At 42.4% G+C, this 20,843-nt stretch overlaps 1 protein-coding gene across 1 annotated transcript; it reads left to right on the top strand.

Moving 5' to 3' along the window:
• Window positions 1-5,996: 5,996 nt before the first annotated feature.
• Window positions 5,997-13,522, top strand: LOC139766742 (protein Star-like). Its single transcript, XM_071695664.1, has 2 exons — window positions 5,997-6,092; window positions 12,692-13,522. Exons 1-2 carry the CDS (start codon window positions 5,997-5,999, stop codon window positions 13,520-13,522), a joined length of 927 nt encoding a protein of 308 aa, XP_071551765.1.
• The last annotated feature ends 7,321 nt before the right edge of the window (window positions 13,523-20,843 follow it).

Genomic DNA, 20,843 nt, shown 5'->3' with positions numbered 1-20,843 from the left:
GGTGGATCACAAGATTGTAGTAGAGCATTGCTGTAGTAGTGTGGTGTATCATTTCTTTGTAGCAGAGCATTGTTCTTGTGGTGTGGTATATCACTTTTTTTTAGCAGAGCATTCCTCTAATGGTGTGGTAGATTACATGTTTGTTACTTAGTATTGCTCTAGTACTGTAGGGTATCACATTCTTGTAGTAGAGCATTGCTCTTTCGGTGTGGTGGATCACAAGTTTTAGCAAGGGCATTGCTATAGTGTTGTGGTATATTACATATTTGTAGTACAGCATTGCTCTAGTGTTGTTGAGGATCACAGGTTTGTAGCAGAACATTGCTCTAGTGGTGTGTTGGATCACATGTTTGTAGCAGAGCAATGCTCTAGCGGTGTTGTGGATCGTATTTTTGTAGCAGAGCATTGCACTAGTGATGTGGTGGATCACATGTTTGTAGCAGAGCATTTCTCTAGTGGTGTGTTGAATCACATGTTTTAAGCAGAGCATGCCTGTATTGATGTGGTGGATCACATGTTTGTAGGAGGCTCTATTTGTGTGGTGGATCTTATAAGTGCAGCAGAGCATTGTTCTAGTGTGCTGTGGATCACATGTTTGTAGCAGAGCACTGCTCTAGTGGTGTGGTGGATCATATGTTTGTAGCAGAGCATTGTTTTAGTAGTGTGGAGGACCATATGCTTGTATTACAGCATTGATTTGGTTGTGTGGTGTTTCACTTGTTTATAGCAGAGGATTGCAGTAGTGGTGTGGTGGATCACATTTATTTGTAGAGCATTGCTCTAGTGGTGTGATGGATCATATTTTTGTATAAGAGCATTGTTCTCGTTGTGTGGAAGATCACATGTTTGTAGCAGAGCATTGCTCTAGTGGTGTTGTGGAGCTAATGTTTGTAAGAGAGCACTGCTCTAGTGGTGTGGAGGATTACATGTTTGTAGCAGAGCACTGTTCTAGTGGCGTGGTGGATCACATTTTTTTTACTAGAGCATTGCTCTATTGGTGTGGTGGATCATATGTTTGTAGCAGAGCATTGCTTTAGTGGGGTGATGGATCACACGTTTGGAGCAGAGCATTGCTCCAGTGGCGTGATGGATCATATGATTGTAGGAAGCTCTAGTGGTTTTTTGGATTAAACATTTGTAGTAGAGCATTGCCCTAGTGGTGTGGTGGATCACATGTTTGTAGCATTGCATTCCTCTAGTGGTATGGTGGATCACATGTTTTTAACAAAGCATAGCTCTAGTCGTATGGTGAATCACATGTTTTAGCAGAAAATTCGTCTATTGGTGTAGTGGATCACATGTTTTTAGCAAAGCATTGCTCTAGTGGCGTGGTGGATCACATGTTTGTAACAGAGCATTGCTCTAATGGTGTGGTGGATTAAATGTTTGTAGCAGAGCATTGCGCTAGTGGTGCGGTGTATTACATGTTTGTAGGAGAGTATTGCGCTAATTTTGTGGTGGATCACATGTTTTCAGCAGAGCATTGCTATAGTGGCGTGGTGGATTAAATGTTTGTAGCAGAGCATTGCTCCAGTTGTGTGATGGACCACATGTTTGCAGCAGGGCATTGTTCTTTTGGTGAGGTGAATCATATGGTTTTAGGAGGGCAATGCTGTAGTGGTATGGTATATCACATTGCTCTAGTTGTTTGGTGGATCACATGCTTGTAGCAGAGCATAGCTGTAATGGTGTGGTGGATGACATATTTGTAGCAGAGCATTGCGCTAGCTGTGTGGTGGATCTAATATTTATAGCAGAGCATTGCTCTAGTGGTATGGTGGGTTACATGTTTGTAGCAGAGCATTGTTCTAATTGTGAGGTGGATCACAGGTTTGTAGCAGGTCATTGCTGTAATAGTGTGGTATATCATATATATGTAGTACAGCATTGCTCTAATGGTATTGTAGATCACATGCTTGTAGCAGAGCATTGCTCTAGTGTTGTGGTGGATCACATGCTTGTAGCAGAGCATTTCCCTAGTGGTGTGTTGAATCATATGTTTTAAGCAGAGCGTTTCTCTATTGATGTGGTGGATCACATGTTTGTAGGAGGCTCTATTCGTGTGGTGGATCATATAACTGTAGCATAGCATTGTACTAGTGTGTTTTGGATCACATGTTTGCAGCAGAGCATTGCTCTAGTGGTGTGGTGGATCATATGTTTGTAGTAGAGCATTGCTTCGGTGGTGTGGTGGATCATATGTTTATATTAGAGCATTGATTTGGTTGTGTGGTGTTTCACATGTTTGTAGCAGAGGATTGCGGTAGTGGTGTGGTGCATTACATTTTTTAGTAGAGCATTGATTTAGTGGTGTGGTGGATCATATTTTTGTAGAAGAGCATTGCTCTAGTGGTGTTGTGGAGCTAATGTTTGTAAGGGAGCATTGCTCTAGTGGTGTGTTGGATTACACGTTTGTAGCAGAGCACTGCTCTAGTGGCGTGGTGGATCACATTTTGTTACTAGAGCATGTTTGTAGCAGATGATTGCGGTAGTGGTGTGGTGCATTACATTTTTCTGTAGAGCATTGATTTAGTGGTGTGGTGGATCATATTTTTGTAGAAGAGCATTGCTCTAGTCGTGTGGTGGATCACATGTATGTAGCAGAGCATTGCTCTAGTGGCGTGATGGATCATAAGATTGTTGGAAGCTCTAGTGGTTCCTTGGATCAAATATTTGTAGCAGAGCATTGGTCTAGTGGTGTGGTGGATCACATGTTTGTAGCAGCGCATTCCTCTAATGGTGTGTTGAATTATATGTTTTTAACAGAGCATAGCTCTAGTGGTGTGGTGAATCACATGTTTTAGCAGAGAATTCCTCTATTGGTGTTGTGGATCACATGTCTTTAGCAGAGCATTGCTCTAGTGGTGTGGTGGATCACATGTTTGTAGCAGAGCATTGCTCTAATGGTGTGGTGGATCACAGATTTGTAGCAGAGCATTGCGCTAGTGGTGTAGGGTACCACATGTTTGTAGGAGAGCATTGCGCTAATTGTGTAGTGGATCACATTTATTTTAGCAGAGCATTAGTCTAGTGGCGTGGTGGATTAAATGTTTGTATCAGAGCATTGCTCCAGTTGTGTGGTGGATCACATGTTTGCAGCAGAGCATTATTCTTTTGGTGAGGTGGATCACATGTTTTTTAGCAGGGCATTGCTGTAGTGGTGTTGTATATCACATTGCTCTAGTGGTTTGGTGGGTCACATGCAAGTAACAGAGCATTGTCCTAATGGTGTGGTCGATTACATGTTTTTAGCAGAGCATTGCGTTAGTGGTGTGGTGGATGTAATATTTGTATCAGAGCATTACTCCTGTGGTATGGTGGATTACATGTTTGTAGCAAAGCATTGCTCTAATGGTGTGGTGGATCACATGTTTGTAGCAGGTCATTGTTCTAGTAGTGTTGTATATCACATATTTGTATTACAGCATTGCTTTACTGGTATTGTGGATCACATTCCTATAGCATGGCATTGCTCTAGTGTTGTGGTGGATCACATGTTTGGAGCAGAGTATAGCTTTAGTGGTGTGGTGGATTACATGTTTGTAGCAGAGTATTGCGCTAGTGATGTGGTGGATCTGATGTTTGCACCAGAGTATTGGTCTATTGGTATGGTGGATTACATGTTTGTAGCAGGGCATTGCTCTAACGATGTGGTGGAAGACATGTTTGTAGCAAAGCATTGCGGTATTGGTGTGATGGATAACATGTTTGTAGTAGGCTCTACTGGTGTGATGGATCACATTTTTGTAGCACAGTTTTGATTTAGTGATATGGTGGATCACATGTTTGTAGTAAAGCATCGCTCTAGTGTTGTGGTGGATCACATATTTGTAGCATGGCATTGTTCTAGTGGTATGGTGGACCACATGTTTGTAGCAGAGCATTGCTCTAGTGGTGTGTTGGATCACATGTTTGTAGCAGAGCATTGCTCCAATGGTGTGGCAGATCACTTGTTTGTAGCAGTGCATCGCTCTAGTGGTGTGGTGGATCACATGTTTTTAGCAGAGCATTGCTCTAGTGGTGTAATGGATCGCATGTTTGTAACAGGTTCAAGTGGTGTGATGGATCACATATTTGTCGGAGCCTTGCTCTGGTGGTATGTTGGATCACATGTTTGTAGCAGAGCATTGCTCTAGTGTTGTGTTGGATCACATGTTTGTAGCAGAGCATTGCTCTTATGGTGTGGTGGATCACATGTTTGTAGCGCGCTCTAGTGGTGTGGTGGATCACACGTTTGTAGCAGAGCATCGCTCTAGTGGTGTGGTGGATTACTTGTTTGTAGCAGAGACATGTTTTTAGCAGAGCATTCTTCTAGTGGTTTGGTGGATCACATGTTTGTAGCAGAGCATTGCTCTAGCAGTGTGGTGGATCACATGTTTGTAGCAACTTCTAGTGGTGTGGTGGATCACATGTTTGTAGCACAGTATTGCTCTAGTGTTGTGTTGGATCACATGTTTGTAGCAACTTCTAGTGGTGTGGTGGATCACATCTTTGAAGCAAATCATTGCTCTAGTGGTTTGGTGGATCACATGTTTATAGCAACTTTTAGTGGCGTGGTGGATCACTTAAGTGTTGTAAGTGTGTTTTAGTAAGTCTTGTCGTAGTAGTACTGATAAAGCTGGATGTGCTCAGGTAATATGTGCTGCATATGTTATAGAGGACTTGATGATGACGGTGAGAGACAATTGAGTATGTTTATTGAAGAGGGTAATAATGATGCTGTCTGAGACATGCTGCTCATTACATATTACTCTAGTTCACGTAAGTACAATGTTGTGATATATTTGGATCTAGTTGAACTAAGAAAAATGTAGTTCATTTGTGAGGCAATCAACATGTCACTCTAAAAAATGGCTTACAAATGTAATACCTGCTACCACTTGGGACAGACAACGGCTCTGTGATGACTGGGATCAATAATGGAGTGTGTGTGTGTGTGTGTGTGTGTGTGTGTGTGTGTGTGTGTGTGTGTGTGTGTGTGTGTGTGTGTCACTTCAACTTACTGTCTCAGAAGCCGCTCGTGAATCATTGACACGATAATTAGAGTTCATGATGAAAGAGAAATATGATATACAGGGTATCCCAGTCATGTGTACGTCATTATCCCAGTCATGTGTACGTCATCATACAGACAGTCATGTGTACGTCATTATCTCAGTCATGTGTACGTCATCATACAGACAGTCATGTGTACGTCATTATCACAGTCATGTGTACGTCATCATATAGACAGTTATGTGTACGTCATCATACAGATAGTCATGTGGACGTCATGATACAAACAGTCATGTGTACGAAATCATACAGACGGTCATGTGTACGTCATCATACAGACAATCATGTGTACGTCATCATACAGACAGTCATGTGTAAGTCATCATACAGACAGTCATGTGTAAGTCATCATACAGACAGTCATGTATTCGTCATCATACAGACAGTCATATGTACGTCATACAGTTGTATGGAGACATGAATGATAGTTTACCATGCGTACAGTTAAGCCAGACTAGGAAGGTAGGTTGACAATCTTGAACACTGGTTGGACTGAGCTTACAACACATCTCCAACCAACAAATGTTACACAACACAGCTGCTCTTGTACTCAGTGTTGCATGACCAACAAAATCATGCAAGTCTCATATTTCTTAGACCAATACTTGGAGATGTACTACAAGAAACACTTGGAGATGTACTACAAGAAACACTTGGAGATGTACTACAAGAAACACTTGGAGATGTACTACAAGAAACACTTGGAGATGTACTACAAGAAACACTTGGAGATGTACTACAAGAAACACTTGGAGATGTACTACAAGAAACACTTGGAGATGTACTACAAGATGTCATCATGAACTGTTGAAGCAGAAATGCAGGAGTCAACGAGATGACTCAGAGATGTTATTTGATTGATGGATTCCTTGGCATCAAAAATATCAATCCCAGGAACGATAATTATGCATTGTAAAGTGATGGAAGAAGATATGAATACGATGCCCTACGACCTGGGTTATGTGTATGACGAGGAACTTACTGAGGGTAAATATTGCCCACACATGAGAGTCACATACGAGAGGCAGTTGGTCATTGTACTGATCAAACAACTTCACCAACCTTGTCTACCTGATAATACTCCTGTGTTACAATTACTGTCACTATGAGTGCTGATGAATGTTTGACAATCATCCTCCTAACATACTAAGTGATAGTCATCCTCCTAACATACTAAGTGATAGTCATCCTCCTAACATATTAAGTGATATTCATCCTCCTAACATACTAAGTGATAGTCATCCTCCTAACATATTAAGTGATAGTCATCCTCCTAACATACTAAGTGATAGTCATCCCCCTAACATATTAAGTGATAGTCATCCTCCTAACATACTAAGTGATAGTCATCCTCCTAACATATCAAGTGATAGTCATCCTCCTAACATACTAAGTGATAGTCATCCTCCTAACATATTAAGTGACAGTCATCCTCCTAACATACTAAGTGATAGTCATCCTCCTAACATACTAAGTGATAGTCATCCTCCTAACATACTAAGTGATAGTCATCCCCCTAACATATTAAGTGATAGTCATCCTCCTAACATACTAAGTGATAGTCATCCTCCTAACATACTAAGTGATAGTCATCCCCCTAACATATTAAGTGATAGTCATCCTCCTAACATACTAAGTGATAGTCATCCTCCTAATATACTAAGTGATAGTCATCCTCCTAACATATTAAGTGATAGTCATCCTCCTAACATATTAAGTGATAGTCATCCTCCTAACATACTAAGTGATAGTCATCCTCCCAACATACTAAGTGATAGTCATCCCCCTAACATACTAAGTGATAGTCATCCTCCTAACACATCAAGTGACAGTCATCCTCCTAACATATTAAGTGATAGTCATCCTCCTAACATACTAAGTGATAGTAATCCTCCTAACATACTAAGTGATAGTATCCTCCTAACATACTAAGTGATAGTCATCCTCCTAACATACTAAGTGATAGTCATCCTCCTAACATATCAAGTGATAGTCATCCTCCTAACATACTAAGTGATAGTCATCCTCCTATCATACTAAGTGATAGTCATCCTCCTAACATACTAAGTGATAGTCATCCTCCTAACATATCAAGTGATAGTCATCCTCCTAACATATTAAGTGATAGTCATCCTCCTAACATACTAAGTGATAGTCATCCTCCTAACATATCAAGTGATAGTCATCCTCCTAACATACTAAGTGATAGTCATCCTCCTATCATACTAAGTGATAGTCATCCTCCTAACATACTAAGTGATAGTCATCCTCCTAACATACTAAGTGATAGTCATCCTCTTAACATACAAAGTGATAGCCATCCTCCAAACATACTAAGTGATAGTCATCCCCCTAACATGCTAAGTGATAGTCATCCTCCTAACATATTAAGTGATAGTCATCCTCCTAACTTACTAAGTGATAGTCATCCCCCTATCATACTAAGTGATAGTCATCCTCCTAACATACTAAGTGATAGTCATCCTCCTAATATACTAAGTGATAGTCTTCCCCCAACATACTAAGTGATAGTCATCCTCCTAACATACTAAGTGATAGTCATCCTCCTAACATACTAAGTGATAGTCATCCCCCTAACATACTAAGTGATAGTCATCCTCCTAACATACTAAGTGATAGTCATCCTCCTAACATACTATGTGATAGTCATCCTCCTAACATACTAAGTGAGTCATCCCCCTAACATACTAAGTGATAGTCATCCTCCTAACATACTAAGTGATAGTCATCCTCCTAACATACTAAGTGATAGTCATCCTCCTAACATACTAAGTGATAGTCATCCCTCCACCATAATAAGTGAAGCCTTTTCTCTGCCATACTAAGTAACCGTCATCCTTTACAACACCAAGAGACAGTCTCCCTCCATCACACTAAGTAATAGTCATCCCTCTGTTACACTAAGTGATAGCCATTTTTCTACCATAGTAAGTGAGTTTTCCTTTTTCCATACTAATGACCCTCATCCTCCACCACACAAAGTGACAGTCATCCCTCCAGCATCCTAAGTGACGGTTATTCCTCTAACATACCTAGTGACAGTCATCCCTCTACTACACTAAGTATCAGTTATCCCTTCACCTACACTAAATGACAGTCATCTCTCTACCAAACTAAGTGACCTCTACCACACTAAGTGGCAGTCATCCCTTCACTATACAAAGTGATAGCCATTTCTCTACCATAGTAAGTGAAGGTTTCCCTCTACCATACTAAGTAACAGTCATCCCTTCACCACATTAAGTGACAGTTATCCCTTCACCAAACTAAGTTAAGTGATCCAATCATTTAGCAAAGTGTGTCATCCGTGTACCATACTAAGTTACAGTCATTCCTCTACCATATCAAGAGAGAGAGAGAGAGAATCATCTCTCTACAATACTAAGTGATAGTCATCCTTCCACTAAACTAAGTGACAAACATCCTTACAGCACAAGAAGTGGGTCATCCCTCCACCACTGTAAAGGAACACTTCCTTCTACCATACTAAGTGACACTCATCACTCCACACACTAAATGAGTCTTCTCTTTTCCATGCTAAGTGGGAGCATCCCTCCACCACACTAAGTAAAGTGATCCCTTCACCTTGCAATGTGATTTATACCTCTATCATGTTAAGTGACAGTCATTCCTCCACTTTACTGAGCGGCAGACCTTCCTCTACTGTACCAAGTGATGGTCATCTCTCCACCGCACTAAGTGACAGGCATCTCTCTCACATAGTAAGTTAATTCTTCCATCTTCCTCACTAAATGACTGTCATTCCTCCACCACACTAATTGACAGTCATTACTCCTCCACATTAAGTGGCAGTCATCCCTCCATCATAGCAAGTTGTCTTCTCTTTACCACACTAAGTGACAGTCATCCCTCTACCACACTGTGACAGTCATCTATCCATCATAGTATGTGAAGTCTTCCTTCTTGCATACTAAGTGAGACTCATCCTCCACATTAAGTGAGAGTCATCCATCCACCACACTAGGTGGCAGTCATCCTTCTACCACACTATGTGACAGTCATCAGTCCATCATAGTAAGTGAGAGTCATCATTCTACCACACTAATTGAGTGTCATCCCTTCATCATAGTAAGTGATAGTCATCCCTCCACCACACTAAGTGATTTGATCCCTTCACCTTGCAAAGTGATAGTCATCCCTCTACCATACCAAGTGATAGTCATCCTCCACCACATTAAGTGACACTCATTCCTCAACCAAATTATGTGGCAGTCATCCCTCCAACACACTAAGTGACAGTCATCACCATACCATACTAAGTGAGAGTCACTCATTTACCATAGTAAGTAACAGTTATCCCTCTACCACACTAACGACAGTCATCCTCTCACTATGCTAAGTGACAGTCATTCCTCCAACACAGTAAGTTATTTATTCCTTGGAAGGTGACAGTCATTCCTCCAACACAGTAAGTTATGTATTCCTTGGAAGGTGACAGTCATTCCTCCAACACAGTAAGTTGTGTATTCCTTGGAAGGTGACAGTCGCCCCTGTACCATAGCAAGTGACAGTCATCACAATACCATACAAAGTGACAGTCATCCCCACACTGTACTAAGTTTCAGTCATCCTTCTACTGTTCTAAGTGATAATTATCCCTCCACTACACTAAGTGACACTCATTCCTCCACCAGTGCACTAAGTGACATTCATTCCCCCACAATATCAAGTGACAGTCATTCCACCACCACACTAAGTAACAGTCACCTTTCCATTATACTGACAGTCATCTTTCCCTCATACTAAATGACGGTCATCCCTCTATTATACTAAGTGACAGTCATACCTCCACCTTACTAGATGGCAATCTTTCCTTTACCATACTAAGTGAAAGTCATGCCTCCACTATACTAACTGACAGACATCCCCCTACCATACTAAGTAAAGTCATGCCTCCACTATACTAACTGACAGACATCCCCCTACCATACTAAGTAAAGTCATGCCTCCACTATACTAACTGACAGACATCCCCCTACCATACTAAATAAAGTCATGCCTCCACTATACTAACTGACAGACATCCCTCTACCATACTAAGTAAAGTCATGCCTCCACGATACTAACTGATAGACATTCCTCTACCATACTAAGTAAAGTCATGCCTCCACGAAACTAACTGATAGACATTCCTCTATCATACTAAGTAAAGTCATGCCCACTATACTAACTGACAGACATCCCCCTACCATACTAAGTAAAGTCATGCCTCCACGATACTAACTGATAGACATTCCTCTACCATACTAAGTGACAGTCATATCTCCACCTTACTAGTTGACAATCTTCCCTCTGCCATGTTAAGTGAAATTCATGCCTCCACTATACTAACTGACAGACATCCCCCTAGCATACTAAGTAAAGTCATGCCTCCACTATATTAACTGACAGACATCCCTCTACCATACTAAGTGATAGTCATTCATCCACCAGTTGACAATCTTCCCTCTACCATACTAAGTGACAATTATCCCTCCACAATACGAAGAGACAGTCTCCCTACATCACACTAAGTGACAGTCATCAATCCACCAAAGTAAGTGACAGTCATCTCTCTACCATATTAAGTGACCGTCATCCCTTCACCATACTGAGTTATTCCACCACCATATTAAGCGATATTCATCCCTGCACCACACTAATGGACAGTCATCTCTCCACCGTACTAAGTAACGTCATCTCTCCACCATACTAAGTAAAAGTCATCTCTCCACCATGCTAAGTAACAGTCATCCTTCCACCACACTAAGTGACAGTCATCACTCCACCTCACTAAGTGAGAGTCATCCCTCCACCGCACTAAGCGACAGTCATCCCTCCACCACACTAAGTGACAGTCATCCTCCACCACACTAAGTGAGAGTCATCCCTCCACCTCACTAAGTGACGGTTATCCCTCCACCACACTAAGTGACAGTCATCCCTACATCACACCAAGTGAGAGTCATCCCTCCACCACACTAAGTGAGAGTCATCCCTCCATCACACTAAGTGAGAGTCATACCTCCACCTCACTAAGTGACAGTCATCCTCCACCACACTAAGTGACAGTCATCCTCTACCTCACTAAGTGAGAGTCATCCCTCCACCACACTAAGTGAGAGTCATCCCTCCACCACACTAAGTGAGAGTCATCCCTCCACCACACTAAGTGAGAGTCATCCCTCCACCACACTAAGTGAGAGTCATCCCAACATTACACTAAGTGAGAGTCATCCCTCCACCACACTAAGTGAGAGTCATCCCTCCACCTCACTCAGTGAGAGTCATCCCTCCACCACACTAAGTGAGAGTAATCCCTACATCACACTAAGTGAGAGTCATCCCTCCACCACACTAAGTGAGAGTCATCCCTCCATCACACTAAGTGACAGTCATCCTCCACCACACTAAGTGACAGTCATCTTCCACCACACTAAGTGACAGTCATCCCTCCACCTCACTAAGTGACAGTCATCCCTCCACCACACTAAGTGAGAGTCATCCCTCCACCACACTAAGTGAGAGTAATCCCTACATCACACTAAGTGAGAGTCATCCCTCCACCACACGAAGTGAGAGTCATCCCTCCATCACACTAAGTGACAGTCATCCTCCACCACACTAAGTGACAGTCATCCCTCCACCACACTAAGTGACGGTCATCCCTCCACCACACTAAGTGACGAGTCATCCCTCCACCACACTAAGTGAGCAGTCATAAGTGACAGTCATCCTCCACCACACTAAGTGACAATCATCCCTCCACCACACTAAGTGACAGTCATCCCTCCACCACACTAAGTGAGAGTCATCCCTCCACCACACTAAGTGACAGTCATTACTTCACCACACTAAGTGACAGTCATCCTCCACCACACTAAGTGACAGTCATCCTCCACCACACTAAGTGACAGTCATCCCTCCACCACACTAAGTGAGAGTTATCCCTCCACCACACTAAGTGACAGTCATCCTCCACCACACTAAGTGACAGTCATCCTCCACCACACTAAGTGACAGTCATCCTCCACCACACTAAGTGGTAGTCATCCCTCCACCACACTAAGTGAGAGTCATCCTCCACCACACTAAGTGACAGTCATCCCTCCACCACACTAAGTGAGAGTCATACCTCCACCTCACTAAGTGAGAGTCATCCTCCACCACACTAAGTGAGAGTCATCCCTCCACCACACTAAGTGAGAGTCATCCTCCACCACACTAAGTGACAGTCATCCCTCCACCACACTAAGTGAGAGTCATCCTCCACCACACTAAGTGACAGTCATCCCTCCACCACACTAAGTGAGAGTCATCCCTCCACCATACTAAGTGAGAGTCATCCCTCCACCACACTATGTGAGAGTCATCCTCCACCACACTAAGTGACAGTCATCCTCCACCACACTAAGTCAGAGTCATCCCTCCACCACACTAAGTCAGAGTCATCCCTCCACCACACTAAGTGACAGTCATCCCTCCACCTCACTAAGCAACACTCATCTCTCCACCACACTAAGTGCGAGTCATCCCTCCACCAGGGTAAGGATATTTGATCAACATAGAGTGGAGACACATTTGCTGTGACATTATATTAAAATAAATTTTTCAGATTTTCCTAGAGGATGCGAGGACGGCTGTGTGGGATGGTATGGCAGGCGACGACCCACGTGTAGTGTCCCTTCTGCGTGATGTCTTCCTTCAGCCACCCTCAGTCCTGCCCTATAACCTGTCACAGGATCCTTACTACCTAGTCAGTAGCAAGGGCGGCTCCTGGCACTATATCCACGGATTCCTACACTTGATGTTCTCTGGGCAGAGGAAGGGTTTCTTCGTAGAAGCTGGAGCTCTGGACGGACAGCAGCTATCTAATAGCCTCTGGCTAGAGCAAGAACTGGGCTGGAACGGCCTACTGATAGAGCCTAATGTTGTGAGCTACAGGGCTCTACTGGCCAAACATCGCAAGGCTTGGGCCTCCAACACCTGCCTCTCGTGGGATCACTTGAGCAGGAGGTCAGTGCACGTCTCCCTGGGTGTGGAGAGTGGCTATATGGTGCCCTGGTGGCACGTAATAGGCTCCTCTTATCAACTGGGGGTCACTATGAACAGCAACAAATATGACTCCTTCATTAATATGGCAGACCACTCGTACAGCTGGACACAATGCTTCCCTCTCTCATCCTACCTTCTGGCACTCAACATCTCCACCATAGACGTACTCTCGCTAGATACTCAGGGTTCAGAAAAAGAGATCCTCTACTCCTTCCCGTGGAACAGTGTCACAGTGAGGGTAGTCATCGTGGAGATGGTACAAGATTCACTGGAACCTGATGCTGACTTCCTAACCTTCATGAACGCTCGAGGATTTCTGTTACTCTCACACCAGGAGGATTACATACTAGTCCAGCAGAGGGATCCATTCCTCTCCCGCCGGCTATCATGAACTGACTGAGATCTTGTCCTGACATGCCCTGACCTGCCTTGTTTTGACCTGACCTAACCTGCCTTGTTCTGAGGTGACGTGGCCGGACCTGACCTGACCTGCCTTGTATGAATCATGGTGTAGAGATAGTGGGTTGGCATGCATCATGGTGTACAGATGGAGGTTTGGTATCAATCATGGTGTACGGATGGTGGGTTGGTCTGAATCATGGTATCCAGATGGTGATTGGTATGAATCATAGTGTACAGATGGTGGGTTGGTATGAATCATGGTGTACAGATGGGGGGTTGGTATTAATTATGGTGTACAGATGGTGAGTTAGTATGGATAATGGGGTACAGATGGTGGGTTGGTATGAATCATGGTGGACAGATGGTGGGTTAGTATGAATCATGGTGTACAGATGGTGGGTTATTATGAATCATAGTGTGCAGATGGTGGGTTGATATGAATGATAGTTTAGAGATAGTGGGTTGGTATGAATAATTGTGTACAGATGGTGGGTTGGTATGAATAATGGAGTATAGACGTTGGGCTGATATGAATCATGGTGTACAGATGGAGGGCTAGTATGAATCATGGTGTACAGATAGTGGGTTGGTATGAATCATGGTGTAGAGATGGTGGGTTGGTATGAATCATGGTGTACAGATGGTGGGTTGGTATGAATCATAGTGTACATATGGTGGGTTAGTATGAATCATGGTGTAAAGATGGTGGGTTAGTATGAATCACGGTGTACAGATGGTGGGTTGGTATGAATCATAGTGCACAGATGGTGGGTTAGTATGAATCATGGTGTACAGATTGTGGGTTGGTATGAATCATGGTGTACAGATTGTGGGTTGGTATGAATCATGGTGCAAAGATAGTGGATTGGTATGAATCATGGTGCACAGATGGTAGGTTAATAAGAATCATGGTGCACAAATGGTGGGTTGGAATGAATCATGGTGTACAGATGGTGGGTTGGTATGAATCATGGTGTACAGAAGAAGGGTTGGTATGAATCATGGTGTGCAGATGATGGGTTGGTATGAATCATGGTGTGCAGATGATCGGTTGGTATGAATCATGGTGCACAGGTGGTGTGTTTGTATGAATGATGATGTACAGATGGTCGGTTGGTGTGAAATATGGTATACAGACGATGCGTTGGTATGAATCATGGTGTATACGTGGCGGGTTAGTATGAATCAAGGTGTTTAGATGATAGGTTGTTATGAATACTCGTGTACAGAGGGTGGGTTGGTGTACAGATGATGGGTTGGCATGAATCATGATGCACAGATGGTGTGTTGGTATGAATCATGTTGTACAGATGATGGGTTGGTATGAAAAATTGTGTACGTATGATAGATCAGTATGAATCATGGTGTACAGATGACGGGTTGGTATGACTCATGGTATATAGATGGTGTGTTGGTATGAATCGTGAGGTACGGATGGTGGATTGGTATGAATCATTCTGTATAGATAATTGGTTGTTATATATCATGTTTTACAGATGATGGGTTGGTATGAACCATGGTGTAGAGATGGTGAGTTGGTATGAATCATGGTGAACAGATATTGGGTTGGTATGTGGTATGTTGTAGAGACGATGGGTTGGAATGAATCATGGTATACAGATGGTGGGTTGGTATGAATCATGATGTTCAGATGATGGGTTGGTATGAATCATGGTGTACAGATGATGGGCTGGTATGAATCATGGTGCACAGATGATGGGTTAGTATAAATCATGGTGTACAGATGATGGGTTGCTATGGGTCATGGTGTGCAGGTAATGGGTTGGAATGTATCATGTTGTACAAATCATAGGTTGGTATGAAACATGGTGTACGTATGGTGGGTTGGTATGAATCATGGTGTACAGATGGTGGGTTGTATGAATTATGGTGTGCAGATGATGGGTTGGTATGAATCATGGTGTGCAGATGATTTGTTGGTATGAATCATGATGCAAAGATGTTTGGTTGGTATGAATCATTGTAGACAGATAATAGGTTGGTATGAATCATTTGCAATGCTGGGTTGGTATAAATCATGCTGTGGAGAAGGTGGGTTGGTATGAATCATGGTGTACAGACGTTGAGTTGGTATGAATCATGGTGTACAAATGATGGGTTAATATGAATCATTATGTATAGATGATGGGTTGGTATGAATCATGCTGTACAAATGATGGGTTGGTATGAATCATGGTGTATAGATGGTGGTTTGGTATGAATCATGGTGTGCGGATTGATATGAATCATGGTGTAAAGATGATTGGTTGATATAAATCATTGTGCACAGATAATGGGTTGGTATAAATTGTGTTGTACAATGATGGTCTGGTATAAATCATGCTGTACAGATAGTTGGTTGCTATGAACCATGATGAACAAACGGTGAGTTGGTATGAATCATAGTGTACAAGTTATGGGTTAGTACAGATGACGGTTTGGTATGAATAATGGTATATAGATGGTGTGTTGGTATGAGTCGTGAGGTACGGATGGTGGATTGGTATGAATCATTCTGTATAGATAATGGGTTCTTATATATCATGTTTTACAGATGATGGGTTGGTATGAATCATGGTGTAGAGATGATGAGTTGGTATGAATCATGCTGTACAGATGGTGGGTTGGTATGAATCATGGTAAGCAGATGGTGGGTTGGTATGATTCATGATGTACAGATGATGGGCTGGCATGAATCATGTTGTACAGATGTTGGGTTAGTATGAATAATGGTGTACAGACGATGGGTTGGTATGAATCATAGTATAGAGATGGTGGGTTGGTATGAGCCAAGGTGTACAAATGGTGCGTTAGTGTGAATCATGGTGCACAGATGGTAGGGTGATATGAATTAGGGTGTACAGATGGCAGATAAGTATGAATCATTATGCACAGATGGTGGATTGGTAAAAGTCATGATGTACATATGATGGGGTGAAATGAATCATGTTGTACAGATGGTGTGTCGGTATGAATCATGTTGTCCAGATGATGGGTTGGTATGAATCATGGTGTACATATGATGGGTTAGTATGAATCGTGGTGTACAGATGGTTTGTTGGCATGAATCATGGTGTACTGATGGTAGGTTGGTATGAATAAAGGTGTACAGTTGATGGGTTGGTATGAATCATGGTGCACAGATGGTGTGTTGATATAAATCATGTTATACAGGTGATGGAGTGGTATGAATCATGGTGTACAAATGATAGATTAGTATGAACCATGGTGTATATATGATGTGTTGGTATGAATCATGGGGTACAGATGGTGGAATGGTATGAATCATGATGGAGAGATGATGGGTTGTACAAATGGTGGATTGGTATGAATTATGGTGTACAGATGGTATGTTGGTATGAATAATGGCGTACAGGTTGTGATTTGGTATGAATCATGGTGTACAGATAATGGGTTGGTATGAGTCATGGTGCACAGATGGAGGGTTGGTATGAATCATTGGTGTACAGATGATGGGTTGGTATGAATCATGGTGGACAGATGGTGGGTTGGTATGAATCATGGTGCAGAGATGGAGGTTGGTATGAATCACTGTGTAGAGATGGTAAATTGGTATGAATCATGGTGTACAGATGATGGGTTGGTATGTATCATGGTGTACAGATTGTGAGTTGGTATGGATTATGGTGCACAGAGGGTGTGTTGGTGTATATCATGGTGTACACATGTTAGGGTAGTATGAATCATGGTGTACACATGTTAGGGTAGTATGAATCATGGTATACAGGTGATGGACTGGTATGAAACTATGAAACATAGTGTACAGATGGTGTGTTGGTATGAATCATGGCGTAAAGATTATGAATTGGTATGAAACATGGTGTACAGATGATGGGTTGGTATGAGTCATGGTGTACAGATGGTGGGTTGGTATGAATAATGGTGTACAGATGATGGGTTGGTATGAATCATTGTGTACAGATGGTGTGTTGGTGAGAATCATGGTATACACATGCTGGGGTAGCATGAATCATGGTGCACAGGTGATGGGTTGGTATGAAACATAGTGTACAGATGGTGAGTTGGTATGAATCATCGCGTAAACATGGTGAGATGGTATGAATCATGATGCACAGATGGTGGGCTTGTATGAATCATGGTGCACAGATGGTGGGTTAGTATGAACCATGGTGTACAGATGATGGGTGGGTTAAATCATGGTGCACAGATGATGTGTTGGTATGAATCATGGTGTACTGATGGTGGGTTGGTATGAATAATGGTGTACAGATGATGGGTTGGTATGAATCATTGTGTACATATAGTGTGTTGGTGTGAATCATGGTATACACATGTTGGTGTAGTATGAATCATGGTGTACAGATGATAGGTTGGTATGAATTATGGTGTACAGATGGTGTGTTGGTATGAATAATGGTGTACAGATGGTAGGTTCGTATGAAACATGGTATACAAAATGATGGGTTGGTATGAGGCATGGTGTACAGATGGTGGGTTGGTATGAATTATGGTGTACAAATGTTGGGTTGGTATGAATCATGGTGCACAGATGGTGGGCTGGTATGAATCATGGTGCACAGATGGTGGGTTAGTATGAATCATTGTGTACAGATGATGGATTGGTATAAATCATGGTGCACAGATGGTGTGTTGATATGAATCATGTTGTACAGTTATTGGGTTGGTATTGATAATTGCGTACAGATGATGGATTTGTATGAATCATGGTGTACAGATGATGAGTTGGTATGAATCATGGTATACAGATGGTGTGTTGGTATGAATCGTGCAGTACAGGTGGTGGGTTGGTATGAATCATGTCGTACAGATGATGGGTTGGTATGTATCATGTATAGATAATGGGTTGGTGTGCATCACTGTGTATACATGGCGAGTTGGTATGAATCATGATGTATAGATGGTGGGTTGTTAAGAATCATGATGTACAGATGATGGGTTGGTACGAATCATGGTGTGCAGATGATGGGCTGATATGAATCATTGTGTAAAGATCATGGGTTGCTATGCATCATTGTGTACAGATGATGATTTGGTACGAATCATTTTGTACAATGATGGGTTAGTATGAATGATGGTGAACAGGTCGTGGGTTGGTATGAATCATGGTGTACAGATTGTGTGCTGGTGTGAATCTTGGTGTACAGATGGTGAGGTGTTTTCATTTCATGTGTGGCGGGGTGGCGACGGAAATGAATAAGGGCAGATAGTATGAATTATGTACATGTGTATATATGTATATGTCTGGCGGATTGTTATGAATCATGTTGTAGAGATGATGGGTTGGTATGAATCATGGTGTACACTTGGTGGGGTAGTGTGAATCATGATGTACAGATGATGGGTTGATATGAATCGTGGTGTACACATGGTGGCGCAGTATGAATTATGGTGTACAGACGTTGTTTTGGTATGAATCATGGTGTACAGATGGCGAGTTAGTATGATTCATGTTGTAGAGATGGTAGGTTAGTATGATCCATACGGCACAGATGGTGGGCAGCAATTGACGTCTAGCGAGGCTTCCCAACTTGGAAACAGAGTGTAGACATAAATTTGTAACTTGGCAGAAGGTAAGCGAATGATGGTGGCTCGCCCGTGAAAGTCAGCGTAAGCTTGCAGGTGGTTGATGGTGACTCGTTCATGAAGGGCAGGTGGAGGATGATGGCTCGCCCATACAGGTCAGCTTCAGCTAGCAGGTGAAGGGTGGTGGCTCGCCCATGACGTTCAGCTTAAGCTAGAGGGTGGAGGGTGGTAGCACGCTCAGGAAGGTCAGTTTGATCTGGGAGGTAGAAGGTGCTGTCTCATCCACGAAAGTTTGCTTGAACTGGCAGGTAGAGGTGGATGGGGGCTTGCTAGGGAAGGTCAGCATAAGCTGGTAGGTGGAGGATGGTGCATAGGCTAAGGAGGTCAGTGTAAGGCAGAGGGTGGAGGGTGGTGGATCAAGCAGGAAGATCAAGTTCACCAACCAGTACCATCTTAGTGATAAAAAACTTTCTGATTGACTCAGATACGAATGCAAAGTTGATTATGATTAAATAGTACATTGTCTTATAGTGTTACGTGAGGCATCGTCTATTGTAATGTTATCTGAGGCATTGTTTATTGTAATGTTACCTGAGGCATTATCTGTTGTAATATTACCTAAGGCATTGTCTGTTGTAATGTTACCTTAGGCATTGTCAATTGTAATGTTACCTGCGGCATTATCTGGAGTAATGTTACCTGAGTCATTGCCTGTTGTAATGTTACCTGAGGCATTGTCTGTTGTAATGTTACCTGTGGCATTGTCTGTTGTAATGTTACCTGAGGCATTATCTGTTGTGATGTTACCTGAGGCATTATCTGTTGTAATGTTACCTGAGGCTTTTTCTGTTGTAATGTTACCTGAGGCATTGTCTGTTGTAATATTCCCTGAGTCATTGTCTGTTGTAATGTTACCTGAGGCATTATCTTTTATATGTTACCTGAGGCATTGCCTGTTGTAATGTTACCTGAGGCACTGTCTGTTGTAATCTTACCTGAGACATTATCCGTTGTAATCTCAAATGAGGCATTGTCTGTTGTAACGTTACCTGAGGCATTGTCTTTTGTAATGTTACCTGAGGCATTGTCTGTTGTAATGTTACCTGAGGCATTGTCTATTGTAATATTACCTGAGGCATTGTCTATTGTAATATTACTTGAGGCATTGCTTGCTGTAATGTTACCTGAGGCATTGTCTGTTGTAATTTTACCTGAGGTATTGTCTGTTGTAATGTTACCTTAGGCATTGCTTGTTGTAATGTTACCTGGGGCATTGTCTGTTGTAATGTTACCTTAGGCATTGTTTGCTATAATGTTACCTGAGGCATTACTTGTAATGTTACCAGAGGCATTGGCTGTTGCGATATTACCTGAGACATTGTCTGTTGTAATGATACCTGAGTCATTGCCTGTTGTAATGTTACCTGAGACATTGTCTGTTGTAATGTTACCTGAGGCATTGTTTGCTGTAAGGTTACATGAGGCATTGTCTGTTGCAATGTTGCCTGAGGCATTGTCTGTTTTAATGTTACCTGAGGTATTGTCTGTTATAATACTACCTGAGGCATTGTCTGTTGTAATGTTACCTGAGGCATTGTTTGCTGTAATGTTACCTGAGACATTGTCTGTTGTAATATTACATGAGGCATTGTCTGTTTTAATGTTACCTGAGGTATTGTCTGTTATAATACTACCTGAGGCATTGTCTGTTGTAATGTTACCTGAGGCATTGTTTGCTGTAATGTTACCTGAGACATTGTCTGTTGTAATATTACATGAGGCAT

The sequence above is a fragment of the Panulirus ornatus genome, chromosome 58, assembly GCF_036320965.1.
Source record: "Panulirus ornatus isolate Po-2019 chromosome 58, ASM3632096v1, whole genome shotgun sequence".
Classification (NCBI taxonomy): Eukaryota; Metazoa; Arthropoda; class Malacostraca; order Decapoda; family Palinuridae; genus Panulirus; species Panulirus ornatus.
The sequence above is the reverse complement of the archived record's forward strand: the minus strand, read 5'-3'. Positions and strand labels throughout refer to the sequence as shown.